Source organism: Typopeltis vanoorti, chromosome 12 (assembly GCF_054136105.1).
Source record: "Typopeltis vanoorti isolate ZY-2024b chromosome 12, IOZ_Tvanoo_1.0, whole genome shotgun sequence".
Taxonomy (NCBI): domain Eukaryota; kingdom Metazoa; phylum Arthropoda; class Arachnida; order Uropygi; family Thelyphonidae; genus Typopeltis; species Typopeltis vanoorti.
In genome coordinates this window covers 120571627-120594713 of record NC_143560.1, presented here as the reverse complement: position 1 = coordinate 120594713, position 23087 = coordinate 120571627, and the positions used below count along the sequence as shown (strand labels likewise).

At 36.3% G+C, this 23087-nt stretch overlaps 1 protein-coding gene across 1 annotated transcript in view; it reads right to left on the bottom strand.

Annotated features, from left to right (window-relative positions):
- LOC150101186 (tRNA:m(4)X modification enzyme TRM13 homolog) overlaps positions 1-23087 on the bottom strand; it is a 300267-nt gene that overhangs the window by 263500 nt on the left and 13680 nt on the right. Inside the window, exon 2 of the mRNA XM_090401720.1 lies at positions 17833-17876. Within this exon, the coding sequence (XP_090257846.1) occupies positions 17833-17876 (44 nt within the window). The remainder of the gene's footprint in view (positions 1-17832; positions 17877-23087) is intronic.

The following is a 23087-nucleotide window of genomic DNA, read 5'->3' as shown; positions in this document are numbered from 1 at the left end:
AGAGTTGCCAATTTCACATACGATTTAAATACAGTGTATAGTTGGTGTTTGTTAGGCACTCTAGATATCTTTTCAGATGTGCCTTTAATGTATGGGATTAATGTATGACAGTTTTGTTGTGGTCTTCTACGGTAGACTTCTGTGGAAATCTGCCCCCTCACTGTCTACCACAGAAGATCACAAAAACTGTCACCATACCATACATTAAAGGCACATCTGAAAAGATATCTAGAGTGCTTAACAAAGCACTCTAAACTACACACCGTATTTAAACCGTATGTGAAATTGGCAACTCTCATTTGCTCACCCAAGGACAGAATCTCTCCTTTATCACATCCAGGAGTCTATGAAATGCCTCGTTTGTGTCATTGAGCCTACTAAGGAGAGACAGGAAGAACTGTGGACATCCGCTTCAGTGAACATAACAAACACATCCAGCACTATCGCTATGGTAAGTCAGGTCTAGCAGACCATGCTTTCAATACCCCTGCCCACAGGATCGATTGGAAAAAAAGAAAAGTGCTGCACAGAAGCTTTTACAAGTCAGAGAGGTTGTTCCTGGAATCAACAGAAGCCTTGAAACATACTCCAAACCTCAACTAGTATGGCTGTATAAAGTTGCCAAAGATTTGGGAGACAATCATCTTAAGAACAAACTAATACTTGCTTTCTCTCTCTCTGTTTTTTTTTGCCCTCCCTCACAACATACTTTCAAAATTATTCAACATGCTCATTAAATAATTTCAAATAACTTCATTACATCCTTTCCTACGGTCACTCTGTTACTATAATTATCCACCAGTGTCACCCTTATATGATTATTCCTCTACTTGCTTGCCATATAGCAGAATTCTCTTAAATTATCTTTGGCCTGACTGACTAATCTCCTCTCATTCTACACTTTCGTTCTTTACAATATCTGTCACCTATCTTGTCTGTGACCACTATGATTTGTACCTCCTCCATATCTTCTTTCCCAATATCACCTGCCCAATTTCACTGTTCATATTTATTTGCTTCACTCTTGGTATACAGTTATGTATTACTTGTCAGATGATGCCTTATCAATTCCCATACTCAGTTAATTTCTTTTTTGCACCTCCCACAAGTCACAGGATTGATTAGTTCTGTGACTAGTTCATATCCTAAGCAGATATTAAGCAGGTACTTAAAATTATTTTCTTTGCTCTTTTCTCCAAACTTTCCCAAAACATTTTTGTATATATGTATTTAATTTCCCACTCAGCTCCTCAGATCTCCAAGGACTAAAAAATGAATGATTATTATTATCCCAAAACTCCCCAATTTTGTTGAGTATGTCATTGTTGTTTACATAATTTACAAAATTTCGGAACATAACCCTACTTTTTCTGTGATATGAGTCTCGCATAATGCGATTTATATAACGCAGCATTTCTGTGGAACCTAACATCCACGTTATATGAGGGTTACCTGTACATATTCAAACTGAGTATGATTGGATTCAAAAACACCAGACTACATAGGTGTTAGCCTGTGAAGGTGTGTAGTTCTTGGAATATCTAAGCCCACCCACATCAATGCATTTGCAACACACACACACACACACACACAAATATTATACAATGTTTGCACATTTTCAGCGTGCAAACATTGCATAATATTCGTGTTAATAGTCCAGGTGTGCAGTCACAAATACTGACACCTTTGAGTCCTTTAAACAGATGCGCAGATGGCACAGCAAGTCAAAATCTTAACATTCCAATGGTTTTAAACAGCCCAGAAGACGAGGCAGGGTGTGGGCTGGGACAATAGCATCCAGAAGTCATTAGTGGCTGTGATTGGTTATTATTTGACGCAATTCAATTGAACATTGTCATTTGTCATGAGTTTCTGTTTTCTGAGTTACATCTGTTTTACGTGCATGAAGTGTGAACTGACGTGTTTATGACACTGATATAGACAAGTTTTTAATATGTATTTATAATTTTTATAAATAATTTATAACTGTTTTGCCCATATTTAAAATGGGAAACAGGGTTGACAATGTACTGAACGTCTGGTTTTCTACCAGAGCTTTCACAAATTGTATGATTATAGTCGAATGAGTTTGGACCTGCGCATAATAAGTAAGTAAAACAAGTTTTATTTCAGCCCATCTTTGGTTCAATCTGGAAAAATAATAATTTCCCAAGTAATTACTTTTTCTGATTTTTGTGCATATTATATGGCTGCATTTAAGTCGTATCAAAATTCAAATTATCCATGTCTCACTCTAGAAGTTGCCAATGATAATCTAATCTCACTACAAAGCATAACCCTTTGTGCTTCTCACATAAATGTTGCACGTGAAGCATAGTTATTGTTCATTTGACCTTTATGCATTCCATATTTAAAATTATATTAATTGATACATGAAAGTATTCAAAGTTATCCTACAATTAATTGCATCGGACCAATTAAGATGAATGATTTATACTGATGAGTGCTGATGTGCTATGCACATCAGCACAACCAACCTAAATGGGCACACAACACCACTGATATATATATATATATAAACCCTACAAAGAATACGAATCTCTTACACAGGAGTGCTGTAATATGGAACAGAGGTTTTTTTTGTCCTCTTAAGTTTTCCCGGTCACTGATGGGAGCCAAAAGTTTGAAACAGTTGTCAGTGGCCAGTAAACATTATCAATGCACAGTAGCAGAGTTCATGTCTTTTAAGTAGTTACAAGCTAAAGCAACTCCTGTTCTGAAGGTATATTCCCATGGTCAAAGAAAGACTCAGAAAAAGTTCCTCTAGTCAGCGACCAGAATTGAATCTAGGCCTTTCTTTAGGTGGCCTAGTTGCTAAGGAAGCAACATCATTTCTACTGAGCTACACAGGCCATATAATAAATATATTGCTCTCAATGGCAACTTTTCCTTATTATTTATGTACTTCTGATATATTTACAGGCATATATGCCTTCATTTTTTATACTTGTTAATGCACTTTACATAGTAACTGTTGACAGATGTTGACAAGCAAGCAACTGGCATTTAAAAGGATTCATAACAGTTATCAGTATAAATGAATAAAAATCTCCATATTTTAATGGTGCATAGTGTAGCTTTAAATACACTATGCACAAACAAATATGCATACATTTTCAAAATATGAAGGTAAATGAAATTTGTTTTTAATTAGAAACTATCACTACTTTCCAATTAATAAATGCTATCAGTACTTTATTCTTTTTGTTTCACTTATGAAAAATTAGTATGCTGCTGATGCCTAAAGTAAATTATCAAAGTAATAGTTGGAAGAGAGGTACAAAGTTATAAAGCTGACATATTGGCATCCATGAAATCACAGAATCTTCATTTGTGAGACTAATGGGGACAACTCGCTAACACTGAGACAATGAAAGTTTTATATTTTTGGACTTTTCAAAGGCAAATTTGAGTCTGAAGATAATTTTTTTCAGCTATTATGAGCTTCAGTATGAAATACGATAATAAAAAGGAACTATGCCATACTTCTAACAGAGCCACTTTGGCACATAAACTCAAACTCAAAGACTGGATAATGAATGTAAGTTTAATATGAAATGAAGAATGAAGGTTTTTAATAAGAGAATTATTTCACGCTATCAGAAGATACCATGATCCACCAGGGAAAGAAAGAAATGACTAAAAGTATTTCATTTAGTAAACTGTGGTAACAAAAAAAAAAAAGTTTCTTTTGGGCCCCTTCTCCATTAGTCATTCTGCTTTTATCAACTATGCTATGAGCTGTAACCTGCAAAGTCAAAAAAGGATATGGAAGATGAAAGAGGATGTGGATTTAAGACTTTATGGTCTTATACTCCTTCCATGATATATAAATAAAAGAAAAGAGGATCAGAAATAAGAAAGCATGTTTGATTTGAATATCTTTGCTTATGCTACAATACACATAAGGAAAAAGAATTCACATTGACACATCCTTTTATATTGCAATGCATATCAGATCATCAAAAGACAAAAGTATTAGTAAACAAACGTAGATAAACTTACCATTTACTTTTAAAAAAAGCACTTTCTTCATCTTTTTTTGTGAAAAATTTCGAATCACAGCATGAAAATTAATTGTTCTGGCAATGTTTGATTCAATACTTACCCTGGTCAAATCCACAAGAAGTTCCTGAGACATTATATACCTTAAATAATTCTTAATTAGCTTAAGTTTGCTAAATGACCTCTCTCTCTCTCTCTCTCACTCTCTCCAGAAGCTACTGTTGCTGAAATTGTTAACAGTATTTTTAACTAATACAAACATTTGGAAACAGGTCACCAAGTCTGCACTATGTTAACAAGTTCAACAGATCTAATGGCTTTTAACTGTGCATTTCCAAAATTTACTTTATGCACTGGAAGTAAATGTTGCATTTCTTTTCCAAAATCATCACCATTAAGGTCAGCAGGATATTGCTCTGATAAAGCTTTTCTCTCCACATCACTTTCAGACATAGTGAGATATTTCCACAAGAAATCAAATTTTTCTGGCAACTGCTTAACAGCATTGGAGCAAACAGTTAATCCAGATATAACATTGTCTACCAAAAAGTAAAGCACACACACACTTTCTGAAGTAGGCCTCTTCTGGAGTATCATCTGTCATTCATTTCTTCCAAGTGAGCATCAGGTGTGCTGTCATAATGTGGCCTTGCTCTCTTCAGCCTAACTGCATCATATCTATGGAAGAGTTTTATTTCTATATTCAGGTTTGACACAATCAATTTGGCTTCATTCCACATACATTTCCAGTTGTTTCAAAGTTTTGTCAGCTCTGTAAGGAGAGTTTCTGTGTTTGCTACTTCAACATCCAGTGTAGCATTTCTAGCTTAGATGACATTGTAGCAAATATCTATGCCAGCTAATATTTTGTACCATATGGCTGACATTAACACACAGTTAATGTCAGCCATATGGTACATATGGCTGACATTAACTGTGTCACATATATGTCACATATTATATGTCACATATAATAAAACTGTCACATATATGTCACATATAATAAAACTCCATGGACTTCATTTCTTGTTTTGGCTGTCAAATTTAGTTCTAAGAGGTTTTCCAATCCTAATTTAATGGCAGACAAGTGAGCTGCAAAAGGCTTCACACATTCAACATGATCTGACCATCTTGTTTCGGACACACCACAAAGAGAAAAACCAATATGGTTTTGTAGTAATTCCCACTTCTTAGGACTGGAACTGAACAGGTGATACACAGAATTGTTCTGAAAAAGGTTATTGCTGCAGGTACTTTTCATGCAAAAAAGTACTAAATACAATAAAAACTATTCTAGGTAAGTTAGTAGATCTGTGTATGCTATGTATGCACATATATGTACTGAATTACAAATGAAACTTAGAACAAATAGATCATCATCATCAAATTCCTGCCATGTACCCTCAAGGGGTGTACAGGATATGACAGTACTACATGAAAAAATTACATCATTACTAACTTCCTATCTACAATTTTCCACCAAATCAGTCTGTTACTTGTCAAGACTCCAAAATTATCAGATCTTATATTTCTATCGTCTAAGGCACTTTGTACTGTATCAATCCACCTATATCTTGGTCTTCCTCTGGGTCGTTTTCCTGCCAACCTGGCAGAGAACACTTGTTTTGCTAATCTTTCCTCTCCCATTCTATTTAAGTGACCATACCACCTGAGATTAGCTCTGCTAATGCATTCCTGGATGCTGACAATGTCAAGTTCTTTCCTAATATCCTCATTTTTAATATGTTATTGCCATTGATGCCATCTGTTCACGCCTCTAATCTTTCTCAGGACTCTCATATCTGCGGTCTCTAGTCTTTGGTCAAGTGTTTTACTTCTGACAAAGCTCTCAGATCCATAAGTTAAAACTGGTTTGAACACTGTCTTGTATACAGCTAATTTAGTGTTCCGACTAATTTCTTTCTTATTCCATATGAATTTATTCAATTGACTTCCCACCATACCAGCTTTGCTGATTCTGTTGTCTATTTCTATATTTAATTTACCATCTTCAGTAAAAATCATGCCTAAGTAGCTGAAATGTTTTACTTGTTCCACAGGTTCTCCATTCACAACACAGTTGACATTTTCAATGATTCTGCCTATTTTCATTGTCTTTGTCTTTTTATTGCTGACCTTCATACCATATCTATTACAACAGCTATTCAATTTATTAAGAGAATCTTGCAGACTTGTACCGGATTTATTTAGACGTATAACATCATCCGCATAAAGCAAAGAGCTCACATTAACATCTCCAATTTTGATATCAGGTTTAATACCACATTCCTTCATAATGTGATCCATATAGATAATGAATAACAGAGGGGATAATGTACATCCTTGTCTCACACCAGATTTAACATTAAACCATCTTCTTGTACTTCCTTCAATTCTAACTGCTGACTTACATCTCAAATAAAGACTAAGTATTGCTTGATATAATGCCCCACTGACACCATATAACTGCAGCGTATTGAATAGCTTCTCTCTTGGCACCTTGTCATATGCCTTTTCCAAATCGACAAAACTTAAATACAGATCTTTGTAATATTCCCATGCTTTCTTGACTATTTGTCGTAAAGTGAAGATCTGATCCTGACAGCCTCTATTTGGCCTGAATCCAGCTTGTTCTTCACCACGCTTTTCTTCCACAATTCTTCTCAACCGTTTCTCAAGTATACTTGCATAGATCTTGCCAGGAGCACTCAGTAGGGAAATACCTCTGTAATATTCTCACATTCAGTTTTATTTCCCTTTTTATATATGGGTACTATGAGAGCTCTACTCCAATCATCGGGAATTCGTCCCTCTGTCCAGGCTTTCTGAACTATGCAGTGCAGCCACTGTAAGACTCTTATACCACCATACTTCAGCATTTCTGGTCGAATATCATCTACTCCTGCTGCCTTTCCACATTTCAAGCCTTTGATGGCTTTTTCTACTTCAAGTATGGATATGTATTCCTGACTGCATGCCTGGTCAGTGTTTTTTATCACTGTGCTATCATCACTGCTTGTTTCATTTAGCAGTTTTTCAAAGTAATTACTCCATACTTCAAGGATATCTTTTTCTCCTGTTTTCATGTCATCTTTATCATCTCTAATTCCTTTTACAGCACTCTTTCCTCCATTCCTAAGCTTCTTCAACAACCTCCAGAATATTCTGCCACCTTCTTGATATTTATTTTCTATATTCTTGCCAAAGTCCTCCCATGATTTTTGTTTAGCTTTCTTACATTTGTCTCTGTATTCTGTAAGAGTAAAAGCTGACTTATTTGCCAGGAACTTTTGATATGCTTTCTTCTTTTCCTTCACTGTCTCTTTAACTTCCTGTGTCCACCAGGGAGTTCTGATTTTTTTTTTTATCCTTGCACACAACCTCACCACATGCCTCTCTGGCAGAATCAATCAATGTTTTCTTCAGAATTTGCCACTGAATCTCCAAGGTTTGATTCCTGTTCTCAAACTGGAATCAAACCTTGGAGATTCAGTGGCAAATTCTGAAGAAAACATTGATTGATTCTGCCAGAGAGGCATGTGGTGAGGTTGTGTGCAAGGATAAAAAAAAAAATCAGAACTCCCTGGTGGACACAGGAAGTTAAAGAGACAGTGAAGGAAAAGAAGAAAGCATATCAAAAGTTCCTGGCAAATAAGTCAGCTTTTACTCTTACAGAATACAGAGACAAATGTAAGAAAGCTAGATTAGAATTATATTGTCAAAATGAAATGTAAACCATTTGAATTCTGATAAATATGTTACCTTCAATCCTTTTATTGTAATTTAAAATTATTAAGTGTTGTGTTTTGAAAAGACATTCTTGTCACACTAACAGAGACAACGTGACAGTCATTATACTTAACTGCCGCTTGCCATTTACATGGAGTGCATATGATCACCGAGAAGTTTGATAGGTGATTGACAGCTGACAGAGAGCATTCAATATTGGGGTAACAAGGAAAACTAATGGTAATGGAAGTTTAAGAATTTTGTTCCTAGGAAGTTTTGAAGTTTTATGTGACAGTCAGAAGAATATTAATAGAAGATTCCAAAAAAGAATTGTAGAAGTCTGAGTCTTTAAACTGGAGGAGTTGACACTGTCAATAAGTATTTAGTTTATAAAAGAAGATTTTGAAGTCAATGTTCTAATTTGAATGTTTGAGGAATTGCTGAATGGAAAATTTCATATTCTGTCTTAAGGACACTGGATTTCTATGGAAAAAGCAATTGGTGAAATTTGAAACTGTAGAGTGGTATGAAGAGCTCTACTTAGATCTGTTGTTTATGAAGTAGTATAAAAAACTTTTTTTCTCTGGTACAGTAAATTGTGCATCAAATAGGTCAAACTGCAAGAGGTAAGAAATATTTATACTTCAGTGAAACAGGAGGAATAATATTGTGTGCTATATATAGGGGGGGGGAGGGAAGGATCCTATGGAAAAGAAGAAGAAATTTTATATTTTCGGAAAATGCCCTAATAAAGAAACTGACTATGAACATTTTGTGTTCATAGTCAGTTATTGTGAAAACAAGGTGTTTGGTCTGGTAGATATGTTAAACAATCTAGTAATAGAATGAGTCAGAGAATGGGTGATTTTAATATTTTTGGATAAGAAAATCTCTGAAGTGTAGATTTATTTTAGAAGGCCTTTGATCGTATTCTGTAGTTATGTAATTTTATTTAAAGTGCATATATTGTTTTAGTTTTATTAAATGTGTATTTTTTTGTATTTGGTCTTGAGTCAGTGATTTTCTGGACTCTAAAAGAAACAGTTAAAAGTCATTGTACCAATTGGAATTCAACCCTTGTGTAAATACTAAATACTCAGAGTAAAAATCTCTTTATAGAGACAATCTCTAAATAACATCCTACATGAACATGACTGTGTGAAGAACATTTTTTTTTTTCCCACAAGCATGGTACCATGTTTTCACATAGCAGTTGCAAGTAGCACTGTGCATTTACTGAACATGTGTTCCAGCCCCTTGTTGCACATGGCTCTTCAAAGAAAAAGGGACCAACAATGACAGATGCAGTGAAGCGGCGCCAAACAGTGAGTTGTAGTGAATGCAACAGCTCCTTTGTGTAGGTGTGTGAATTGTCCTGCGTCCAAATTCAACAAGAATCACTATGCCTGCGATTCTTGCAGCTTCCCATGCACTGCTTACACCGCTTGTTGATTGTGCCACTAAGGCATTTATTTGCAATACCACAATGCTGGTACAGGCTTCGGTAGTCTGCCGGTGCGAAGACGATCTGACAAATTTCCACTTTCCTTGAAATGTCATATTAGAGACTGTAGTCTAGCAGGAGTGGTAGGACCTTGACCTTTCTTCATTCTTTTCTGCATTCGAAACTTTCATAAAGTTTACACTACCGATTCTGAACTTATATAAAACAACTTCACTAACAATGTCTTATATACCAATGTAAGCATCACAGCAACAAATTTTTCTTTTCACAAAAATAATTCTGTTCACCCCCCATCATTGCATGCATCTGCAAATGAGGCATGTGGTACAGTGCTATCTATCAGCGAAATTTTGAAAACTAATTTTTTTCTCCCTGCCAAAAAAAATTCCCTATCCTTGTGCTTCACTTTATTCACAATATATCAAGTTTTCTGATTTTTATGAATTATTTAAATATTTCAGAACTTTGGGACACCCTGTATATACTCCACAGCCAGAAAAAACATGAATGGAACTAATAGATGATAAAATAGAAAATGGATTTTGCAAGATGAAAAGAATAGTAAGGAACACAACACATAAAATATACAAAAAGCCAGCAGCATGATGGTGTGATGGCTGTTTCATAAGAATCTCTTCTTCAGATTTTAAACGAACAAAAACTACAAACTTGCTACATGGTTCAAGATTGATGTATTAAGAAGAGTTTTATTGTATTCTACATTCAAGTATTTTATCTTCAACTTCAACTTTTTCTTTCTATCCTTCCCATCTGTCCCTTAGGATGGGTTGAACCCCCTCCCCCATAATGAGGGGCTTACAATGAATTACCATACATACATATTTTGGCTCAATCAAGTGAAACTTGGGCACGGAAAACCATGTCATCCCTAACTTCTTAAAAGGACACAGCCGGGTATGCCATTTAAATACTTTTAACATAATTTGAAAAAAAAAAAAAAATTCATTTTAGTTAGAACTATATTTAGCAATTTAGAACTAAATTTAGTTGGAATATACAGGCACTTCCATTACTAGATAAGCTTCACTATTTCTGCTTACTGTTTTCACATTTAGGAGCTACATGAACATATTTCACAAAAACCCAAAGAATCGATCCTACTATTTCATTTTAATGCATGCAGAATGATCACAATTTTATTATTTAAAAATTAAAATCAGAAATTTAGTTTTCCCATTATAAAGTGTGGTCCATGCGATTAGCCTAGTGGTTTTGCGCTTTGCAACCATATGACTGGGGAAGAAGTGTCCTAGGTTTGATTCCTGTCGAAGACGTGAGGAGCTGAAGGATCTTCCTCAGCCATAGCCAAGTTAGCCAATCTTGGGCATGGACAGCAGGGTTTTTTCCGCTAGTTTATCTGGCATTTTTCATCCCGCAAGCAGGCAAACCGGCCCTGTGAACACATACACATAGGGATACAGCCAGGAATACTTCGAGGCATAGGGGGTGACCATTCTATCCTCGTATTTCGGTTAAGAAATCCAAGCATGCTTAGAGGGTTGTGGGCCTTAAAGGCCTGTTAAAGACATTGAGATAGATTATAAAGTGCCCAAAACATTTGTAGCAAAACTTGCAAGTTCTGAAACCAGTTTTTTTGGCAGAAACTGGCTGTATATTTATAAAAACTATATTTATCTATAGCTGCAGAAGGTCAAATTAAAGTTGTAGGTTGTGGCTTAGTACAAGTAATAAAAATAAATAATAAATCAGCTAATGCCTTTTATTCCCTTATAGGGAGTAGGTGAGGCTTTTATACCCTATCTAGCTTTTGGAGACTGAGTGGGGTAGTTCAATCCCCACCAGTAATCAATCAGAGATAGCTTGCCCATGTCCATCACTAATTATATGTGGCCACCGACGAAGAGACTGGCAAGCAAGTGCTGCAATCTCTCAGTACCTAACCCTAACAGGATATGTTACTGTCTGAAAATACTGTAGGTACTACAGTCAATTTTCTTGAGTTTACGGGACGAAAAACCAGAGTTTCTGGGAGAAAAAACCCGCTTGCCCGTGCCAGAGATCAACTAATTCAGGAACCAGTCGAAGATAGGCTTAGAAAAGTTCCTCCAGTCGGCAACTAGACTTGAACCTAAGTCTAACTTCGAGCGACCAAGTGCCACTTCCACTGAGCTACACATTGCAAAAATATTTCATACTAAAAATATTGCTATTGTTTCAATAATTAAAATGTCACTGACATAATTTTGTTTTCGTGCAAATTCCACCTGTTAAATGTTGCACACCTACTGTACTTTAGTATTATACTGTGGACTAAGGATTAGATAGTACTCTCAAGACCAAAAATCAGAAATCCTACTCTAGATACCAAGCACGGAACTTTTTCAAGCCATGTTGCCTCCAAGAAGTAGGTCCCCAATTTGCCTTTCAGTTTCAAGCCTATTTGTTTGTGATATCTTGAAAACCATATTTTTTAGCTACCCACTAGGTGAAGGGGTAGCTAAAAAATATGGACATGACAAAATATGACCTGTTAGGGTCATATTTTGTCATGTCCATAGATGTTTAGAATTTTAGGATGGACTGTCTATATTGCAAAAGAAAAAAAAACAAAACAGAAGCAACAGGAAGGGGGAGAGGATTTTGATGTGTCTTGTGCAGTTTAATTCATGTCATTCATTTCCTTCAGAAAAATGTCAGCTGGTAGCAAATACATGCAAGGCTTTCAAGAATGAAATAACCGAATGGCTGGGCGGGAAAGGAAAACTAGTAATGATTACAGTGAAATACTTTCAAAAATGATTAATGATGGTTTCAGGACTGTACAATGTTAGTTATGAGAATCGACTGAAGGAATGTGGACTGCAGAGTTTGGTGAATAGCTTGGATGCTGCAGGTGTCTCTTACTGGCAGGCCATCTAACGGAAATCGTGAGTAATATGGGAAAGAAGGTTTGCACTGAGAGGTGGTTACAGGGTTGACACTGGGGAGTTCTTTCACTTGGTTGAACAGCAGGAAGGAGTGATGACAAGGGGCCTTCCAGGAAGTTATGAAAGGAAACTGTGAGCAAGAGGGTGAAGAGTGGTTTCTTTGCATAGAGGGTGGTTGAATGCATTGTCTGATAGAGTAGTGAGAGCGAGAACGGTCAATGAGTTTAAGGAGTGGTATGATAGACTTTGTGTTTCCTCGATGAGTCTTGATAGACTTTGTGTTTCCTAGGAAGGACCTCCTGCAATGAGTCTTTTGACTCCATGAAGTCCTAAATAATAATAATAATAACTAGCATATTAAATAAATAGGCTACTGAAATGCAAATACATGCAGTTACGCCTAGGGTCATTAAATGAATAGAGATGATACAACAAAAACCATTAATCTTTAACAAAGAAGTGATGTCAGGATCAATAAATTCAGTATACAAGTGTGAGAATACCAAAGTTGTCCTATTCTCTCAGAACAGGAAAATTTGTGGGATGCTTGCATCTATCACATTTCAACCTGTTATCTCTTTAAAACAGACTATGCCAATTTGTTTAAAATCACATATTTATCTTTGTGTGTTCTGCACACACTTTTCAAACTGAGTGTTAAGTATATATAAGAATTCAATATTATTATTATTATTATTACCACCAAAGACCCCAACGGAGTCAAAGACTCATCTAGGAGGTCCTTCTATCATACATATAGCTCATCATACAGTGCTTAAAACACACTCAATTTCTCTGCAGACACCACACTCTCAGACAAGGCATTCCAATCAGTCATAACTCTGCATGAAAAAAACCTGCTTCTCACTCCCCTACTCACACATTCCTTATACAGCTTCCAGGGATGACAGATTCTCTGGTTCTCCCCCGATCTCCCACTATTTTCTGTAGAACCTCTCCAGCATTGATCCTATAATAACCCCTTACTAACTTGTAGGTCTCTATCATATCTCCCCTCTCCCTCCTGTCCACAGACTCTGCAAGTTGCATCTTCTCAATCTTTACTCATACTCGACATTCCAGAGGTTAGAAACTACCTTAGTCAGTCACCTCTGGACCCTTTCCAACATCTCTTCATCCTTCTGAAAACCAGGTGACCAAATCTGGGCACAATAGTCCATGTGTGGTCTAATCAAAGCTTTATACAATGGAACAAGAATCTCCCTACTTCTACAAGTCAGTGTCCTCTTCATCATTCCCAGAAGCCTTTGTGTTGTCTTCACAATTTTGGCTATGTGTCCCCTAAATTTCAGATCCTTATCCACTATCACCCCCAGATCTCTTATTTCCTCCACCTCCGACAATATATCCTCACCAAGCATAAATTCTGCATCCATTTTTGTTTTCAAAATTTTAAAACCTTACATTTTGCAACATTGAACTCACATCCCCATTCCCATGCTCAATCACTCAATTTATTCAAGTCTTCTTGTAAGGCCACAATATCTTCTCTATTGTTCATGGTTCGTCCCAACTTTGCATCATCTGCAAACAACTGAATATCTGCATCTAAATCTTCTCCAATATCATTAATATACAAGTTAAACAGTAATGGCCCTAAAACAGGCCCTGAGGCACACCACTAGTAACTTTCCTTTTCCTGGATATTGCTCCCCCATACACAACTTGTTGATACCTATCAGATAGCCAGTCTTCAATCCAATGTATCAATCTAATATCCAACCTCATCCACTCTAGTCTGACTATCAACTTATCATGCAGTAATCTATCAAAAGCCTTTGTGAAATCTAAGTATATTACTGTGTATCCTTCTCTTCTGTCCAAGGAAGCAGTCACTTTTTTGTAATAAGTAAGTAGATTACTAAAACATTACCTCCATTTAGCAAATCCATGCTGTCCATCAAAGATAATACCATTGTTGTCAACCCAACTCTGGATCCTACTTCTCACAAGCTTCTCCAACAACTTAACTACAACACCTGGCACCCAGATATTGTAGTATAGTTTGATGCTTGAGTTCTATCACCTCCTTTATGAAGTGGCACAATCTTGCCCTCCTTCCACTATTTAGGAACTTGACCCAGTGCAAGACTCATATTAAAAAAATATGTCAAGGCCAGCATCAACTCCCTGGCACATTCCTTCAGAATACATGGTGATATATTATCAATTCCACCAGCCTTATTTAGATCTAGTTTGCTCAAATCCTCATACACCTCTTGCTCACTTACAGTCAGTCTCTCTTCCCCATTATCAATGGGGAAGAGAGATCCCCCATGAAGTCATATTCACAAGATTGAAAGACCTTTATGAACTGCTCATTAAATATCTCCACCACAAGTTCTGCAACAGCTATCTTTATACCATTTTCTTTAATCAATGTCATCCTTCCATAATCATTCTTTCTTTTGTTGGCTACATATCAAAAGAACTTCTTAGGATTCTTTCTGGCTTCATTAGTTAACAGCTGTTCATACGTCTCTTTAGCTACCCTCACCAACCAAGTCACTCTCCTTGCTTGGTCTTTGTAGTCCTCATGGAATTGGTTATTTCCACTTCTTTTATGCTGCCTCCATAATGCCCTTTTTCTCTGTATGGCATGCTTTATCTCTTTATTCATTCATTTCACACCTACCTTATTTAATCTTCTCCAACTTGGAATACATTTAGACATTGCATCTACTAGATAGTTTTCGAAAATCCCCCAAGCTGCATTGATCTCTTTTCCAGCTAACTCCTCATTCCATGCTATACCTGTAAGCTGTCTCCTGAGCTCTTCATAATCATCCCCCCCCCCTTGTAGTTCCACATATACCCTTTTCTTACAGAGGTCCTCACAGGTCACAACCTGGGTAGTTGCCAGTATGACACAATTGGTAAGAGTGATCTCATGGTCACTCTCAGCAATTGGTGGGTGATATGACACTTCATTTATAATTACATCCTCTGATGAGATGACCAAAAATCCAAGACTCTCAATCCTCGTGTGCTCTCTGTTACATACTGTCTGAAGTAGTTATCCCTCGAAAATCAAGAAACTCATTTTCTTTACTTCCAGTTGCTATCTCACCATTTCAGTCTATATTGCCATAATTAAAATTGCCCATAATGATCACTCTTTTCTTATTTGCTTGGCTAATTTGATTATACATTTCATAGTCACTACCATCCACCTTACCTGGTCTATAACAACATCCAACCAAGTAATTCATTCCATTTACCTCTATCTCACACCATACTGCCTCAAAACCATTGATACTATTTCCCTTTTGCATCTCTACTTTGTATGGACATAACTCTTTGTCTATTATCAATAGCACTCACCCTCCCTTTATACCTCTTCTATCCTCACAAAACACATCATACGCTTCCATCTCTATTCCTGTCAGGATGTCATCCTCATCTAACCATGTCTCACTTATTCCAATAATTTTTAGGTGAACAGACAATTAGTGCAACCATTTCATCTGCCTTATTTCTTGCATTTTTAGCATTTGTATAAAACACAACAACTCATTCATGGATCTTCAGCTAGTTCCACTGATACCTCTCATTCGATGTGATTTCTCTCTCTCTCCATGCTCGACTGGGGCCATTTCCCTTTCTGCTTATTCATTTTAGAACCCTCTTCAATTCCAACAGTTTCTTCTTGATCCCAGGTCATCTCATTCCTTTCCTGTTTACACATGCTCTCACATCCTCTTAGAGCATCCAACTTTCTCAAGCTGTGCACCCCTGTCCACCCTGAGCCTCCCCGTTTCCTTGTTCATCTTGCACACCCATTCTCTCATTTTCCATACAATTGATTGATGCAATTGATACAATATGATTGATGCAATTAGTTTTTTCTTTTTAGAATACAGGAAATGGTTGACTTAAGACCAAATAAAAAAAAATGTATATTTAATGAAACTAAATAAAGCTATATACATGGTAAATAAAGATAATATAGTAATTTTAAAACTATTTGGATCCAAGGCCTTCTAAATAAGATTATACTTTGATATATCCAATATCCTTAGTGGATAAATTCATTCTGACTCATTCTATTATTTGGTTGTTTTATACATATGAGTCTACTGACTCCATGGAGATACCCGTAATAATAATAATAATACATACTTAATCATTCTTCCAGACTGAACATCTTATTTTTTTTGGAACAAATGACAATTGGAGTCAGTTCTTTATAGGCCCTTTTCTCAAAGATAAAACTTCTTAATTTCCATGGGACTATGCAGTTTTTCCTTATTTAGCATATACTGTTCCATTCATCCTCACTGTTTCACTGAATATAAATATTCTTATCTCAAGAATTTAACTACAAGGAACACAAATCACAAATTCATTACTTAGATAAAAGCAGTTTCTTTTACTACTTAAAAAAATGTCTCCAAGTAAAGATTCTTCATTAATGCCACTTTGCAGTTTTAGATTTCTCTAATTCCACTACTTATTCTTAGAAAATTCTTGTGTCCTTGAGCCAGAAGACAAAACTTTCCATCTAGCATTTCTTCGAACATTTAAAAAAGAATGTCTACTTGTGTGTGTGTGTTCTTTAATTACAATTTGCTTGTTGACAGTATCAACTTTTCCAGTGTGTGTGTGTCCTTTAATTACAATTTGCTTGTTGACAGTATCAACTTTTCCAGTCAAAGGTCAAGATTCCCTTTTTCGAAATTCTCTGTTAATACATTCTGACTGTCACATTTTCAAAACACTTCCTAAACCAAAATTCTCTGGTCTATGTTCTCAAATTTTTCCATTTCATTCTTCTTCTTTAATTTTTTTTTTTTTTTGTTGCTCCCAGTACTGAATGCTCTCCTCTCTCTCTGTCAGCTTTCAATCACCCATCAATCTCCTCAGTAAGCATGCATACTTGTTCAAGTAAGTGGCAAGCAAGAAGTCAGTAATGGCTGGCACATTATCATCATTAGCGAAAGAAGAATGTCTTTACAACAAACGACAGATATCACTGTACACTTAACAATTGTGAATTACAATAAAGAAGTATTGAAATTATTTCAATTGTTACATGTACAGTGATATATCAGTATCACATCATATATCAGTAAATACAATAATCTCAAATACTTTCCATTTTTTTTTTTTAACATAAATATCAATTTCTCAATGTGCACATCACAAGTGCTAATCATATGTGTTACAAAACGAAAACTAACATAGAAGCAATTGTAAAAAGATTCATAATTATAAATTATGACCATTATTGCAAGCTAAAATGGTTGCAACTCTTTTTTCAGAACTTTCACTAGTAAAAAGACAAATCAGCCTGCTTGAGTTCTTTATTTGTAAAATTTATTCAGTGTCTCTATTTTTAGTTACATGGCTGAGACTGCTGGTGGCATAGTTTATGTATCATTATTATTATTATGTGACACCTCCAGGGAGTCCAAAGACTCATCGAGGGAGAATGTGCCAACACCATCGAACGATTGGTCTCCTTCTAACTACTAACCGCGCTCAAACCTGCTCAACTTTTCATGAGCCATTAGAAGCAGAGGCTCTACCAATCGACCAACTTATCATGTCAATAGATGTTTAAGTTCTTAGAATGGGCTATCTATAGAGAAAAAAGAAAAACACAAAAAATAAACTGCTGTCTTTAATGAGAGAATTTCAACAATATGTATTTTATACTTGCAGAAAACTGTTACTTACTGAGAGGGATCCAAAGGACATGTGATGCGAAAGTTATTTGCTTCCTGCAAAAAAGATAATGATTTAAAATAATTGTTAAAGGTTGTTGACATTTTAGCAACTAATTTCAATTTACTTTTACTATAGCAAACATTACTTATAATAAACTCACTTGCCATAAAAAAACTACTGAAAATCCCGATCCAAGCCCAAAGTGCAGTGCCATGCCAAAAGAAATTCATTATAGCAAACTGTCCACTATAACAAATTTCTGTTGTCCTGTTATTTCAATGAACAGATGCATTAAAAAAAAAAGAAGTATAATTCAGTTATCTTGTGTCAAAGTTAAATAACTGTTGATACTGACAGGATTAATACATTTTCAGTCAAGTAGGCAAAAAAATATTGAGGGTTCCAATTACAAGATAGTTCCAATTGCATAACATAATAAAGGGTCCAAGATGTTTCAACTAGGTTGGTATCCTTCCAGTAGTTGTAGTTGGGAGCTTTGGAAAAGCTTGTTAAGACCAATACAAGCAAAAGCATGAATAGAAACATGATACCCTGCAGAGTAAAACACAGATTTGTGAAAGGAGATCTTACCTTGGTAGTTCACTCATCATCCATAACAAATTGATAGTTGGGTTAGACTTTTCAGTAGCATTCCTATTCACTTAGACATTACATGAAAATCTGTGGAGTAAATTGGCACATATAGGGATGGATATGAAGCTGTAGCACTGCATAAAAGAAGAGCTGGTAGATATTCAAGAGTGATATATGGTACAGCAGATTTCAAGAAGTGAGGAAACAGTGGTGTACCAAAAGTTTCAGTAACACGATCTATGAATGCTTTTAATTTATACACTAGTGATTCCAAAGATGATTTGAAAGGGAATTTAGTTATTTGTTAATGATGTTAAACTTCGAGGAGAATAGTAAATAAAAGTGATGCATTTTTTTTACATTACAGGCAAATGATTATGGTTACCAATTTTAGTGTAAGGACAACAGAAATTTGCCGCATCTGCACTATTACTAATAACCCTTCCCAGCTTCGCATCATCCGCAAACAACTGAATATCCCCTTGCAATCCACAACCAATGTCATTGATATAAAGATTAAACAATAGTGGTCCCAGTATTGAGCCCTGTGGGAACCCACTTGTAATCCTCTGTTTCCTTGAAACTACTCCACCATACACAACTCTCTGATACCTATTGGACACCCAATCCTGAATCCAGTTGACCAATCTGACATCCAAACCATGTGCTGCAACTTGAATATCAGCTTATCATGTGGCACCCTGTCAAATGCCTTTGCTAAGTCTAGAAAAATGGCAGTATATGCCTTTCCCTCATCTAGTGCTCTTGTAACTTTATCATAAAAGGTTAGCATATTGCTAAAACAAGACCTTACATTTTGCAGCATTAAACCGACACCCCCATTCATTTGCCCATCTATCTAGCTTATTCAAATCCTCTTGCAGTGCCCTTTCACAAATCCATGTCTACTCCTATAATTAAACACTTCCAGTCTGCTACCACCCTTATGCAATGGCACTATCTTACCTTCTTTCCATTCCGTGGACACCTTTCCCACAGCCAGACTTTCATTGACAAGCCAGGTCAAAGTTAGTTAGTAAAGGAACTAAGCACTGTTAGTTCCTTAGCACATTCTCTGAAAACTCGTGGTGAAATACCATCCAGTCCAACAGCTTTACTAACATCCAGAGTACTCAGTATGTGGAACATGTTCTGCTACTGCACCTCTAAACCTCAAACTTGCCCAATCCCTCTAGTATTCAAATTGACTCCTCCAGGATGAAATACTCCAATAAAGTGTTCATTGAACAATTCCACTATGTCCTCTGCATCAGTCACTCTATTCCCATTTTTATCCCACAATGTCATTCTTCCACAGTCATTTCTCCTCCTACTGGCCACATAGATAAAAAATTCCCTAGGATTTTTCTTAGATCTAAGGGCCAATCTTTACTCATATTCCAGTTTCGCCTTCCTTACCATACTAGTCACACAACTGGCCTGTGTCTTATATCCTTCATGCATCTTCTCTTCACCTGTCTCCTTATATCTCTTCCATAGCCTCTTTTTCACATGCAGTTCCTCTATTCATACTGTTTGTCATCCACTTTACTCCAAATTGTGTCCTCTTCTTCACTCGTGGAATACAGCTAACCGTTGCTGCTAACAAATATTCCTTCATAATTTCCCAAGCACTAATGATATACCGGTCTTCCAATTTCTCCCTCCACGAAACTTCCCCAAGTTGACGTCTAAGACTATTATAATCACCTGCTTTATAATTCCACATACGTTCCCTTCTCTTTGATACTCCTGCATGTCTATTCATATTTTCCAAGTCAAAACCACATGGTCACTCTCTCCAACTGGTGGGAGAAATGTCATCTCAGTTATTATCAACTCTTCCGATGCTATAACCAAATCCAAAACTCTTGAACCTCTTGTTCCCTCTGTTACATGTTGCATAAGACATCTGTCCCTCAAGAGTTCTAGAAATTCCATTCCCTTATTGCTACATGCATCTTCCTCTCCCCAATTTATACTGCTGTAGTTAAAATCTCCCATAACAATCATTCTTCTTGCACTTGCCATGCTCAACTGTCTCAACATCTCCTGGTTACCCCCCCCCTTCTGTGCTCCTTGATCTGTAGCAACACCCCACTAAATATCCTGTCTTGCCCACCTCCACCTCACACCATATCCTTTCAAAATCATTACTGTCACAGCCTTCCAAAGCCTCCACTCTTAGAGGACATAGGTCATTACTTATCAAAAGCAGTACTCCACCACCACGCTTTCCCTTCCTATCCTGCCGAAAAATGCTGTATCCAGCAACTTTTATTCCAGTAATAATATCCTCTTCTGTCAATAATTCTCAGTGATCCCAATAATCTTTGGCCAGGCTGATGCTATCAGTGCCACCAATTCCTCTCCCTTATTCTGAATACTACTGGCATTAGTATAAAGCATAAAAATACCACTGTTTCTATACCCAGCATTATCCCCTCTAGAATCCACTGGGCTCAGCGTTACCTGATGTCGTCCCCCTTCTCCCAAGTACCCATTCCTACAAGAGGCCACCCTGCTACCATCCATCCACACTGACTCATTCAGAACAGCAATCTCTCCAGATGCCTACGTCCTTCCTAAAATGCAAGTGGTCTCTCGCATACGATTCCTCTCTGCTCTCAAACGCACTCCAAGCATCAACATATTCCAATCCTCTCTTCTGACACATTCTCGCTATTATGCCATTCAATATCACCGCTCTTCTGCTCAGCTCGTCACTATCATACCTAGGCAACACACACACTATCTTTCCTCTCTATGTCTTCTTTCGTACAACCTCAAGTAAAGAATCTCATCTCTCTCGTTGCCCTATTTACATCACCACTCAAGTCATTTGTTCCCACTATCACAATCATCTCATCCACCCTTTCACCTCTCTTAACTGGGAAAATGTATATACAACACTACAGACATGATCATGATGTTAAGATATGGGTACTTAGACTTATTTAATAAACAAAAGGATTATTAGTGTGGATTACATTCAGTGCATGTGACTAATACCTAAAGAGATGATTAAAATAGGGGCATCTAAAGGTATGTGTCACTCACATCGTGGGTGTAGCAAGAAATACACTTCTGTAGTTATAGGAAATGGACTGTAATTCAAACTTAAAAAGAATAATTTTTTTCCCTAAATGTCTCAAACATCATCAAATATTAACTTTCTGTTTGGTTACCTGGTGGAGATGGAATGGTTAAGAAGAGCCTGAGGCAAGTGACCAAAAAAATGGTGACAGGGTCTGTGGAATGCTCTTTATGAGAAGACAGACTAAGGTTTGTGAGCTACAACATATGGCTGATGGGCAGAAAAGAGTGGATATGACAGAAACATAAGTTCCTACAGGAATTTTATGGGACAGATACAGAATTTCCAAGCTGCAGGATAAATACCAGTGGAAAAGGAGTGCATAAAAAAAAAGCAACACAAAACAAAAGTCAACTCTGTGACAAACATTAAAAAAAAAAAAAAAAAAAAAAAATGGAGACATGCATTAAAGACAAGGAGAATTTTTGGCATGCAGTTTGAACAAGATTATTCTATCTCTTTCTGATGAAAAATCAAAGGACATATTGAACAGCATGAATGTGAAATGATATTAAGATATCTCATACTTCAGCAAACAAATTACACGATAACCACAGTAATTAACTTTTAATGAAATAAAAGTACAGATATTTTGTACTGAAAATAACAGTACATCATCAGTGCATAGAAACAAGCAAATCAAAGAGATGCAAATCAGGAATACAAGGTACATACAACAATTGGTTTACCAATTAAAAATGGTTGCTGTATGCTAGAAATTAATATATCAATAAATAAGATTAATATCAAAACTATTTTTGAAGTTTGCATAAATGAGAATTACCCAAACTTTTGGGAGAGAGAGAGAGAGACAATCAATCCAATTCAGGTTTGGCCAATGCAAAAGGGCTTCGCAACTTTCTTTGAAAAGGAATTCATATTTAAAACTGCTTCTATGAAGAAGATGAACTTCATCCCACTAGATACTGTGTTTGGTGTCAATACTATGTTGTGCCAGACCAGACTTTTGAGGTTTCATGTATTCAATGTAATATTGATATTTATTAATTATTTTTTTCCACGGAATAGCCTGTCTGCCTAAATTACATCAAATTACATTCACAAGGTATCTTGTAAACACCAGCTAATGTATAAAGGTGACAGTATAGTAACAGATGAGAAATTTTGTTGATAGGAAAATATGTGGAAATAAGCTGATTCTTCTTCAAAATTCTACCAACAGGTTCAGAGATACCAGAAATATAAGGGACTGGAACCCTGTAGTCTGTTAAAGAATCCTTAGGTGTTGGAACATATGAATCAATTATCTGCTGGATTTGATGAGGGTTGTAACCATTAAATTCCATTAAAGTTTTGATAGTGAGAAGTTCTTGTTGTTAGCTTGAGGGAGAAGGGCATACTCTATGTGCTCTATTAATTAAAGACTTGATAACACCAATTTTTTGAAGTGTGATGAACAGACTTTTGATGAATATATCTGCCAGTAAAGGTAGGTTTTCGATAAACACTGGCTGACAAATTACCAAAAGCCATGCAAGTAAGGAGGATATCCAAGAATGGTAAACTACCAGCATTTTCTTTTTCCATGGTGTATCAAATGTGCAGATGAAGG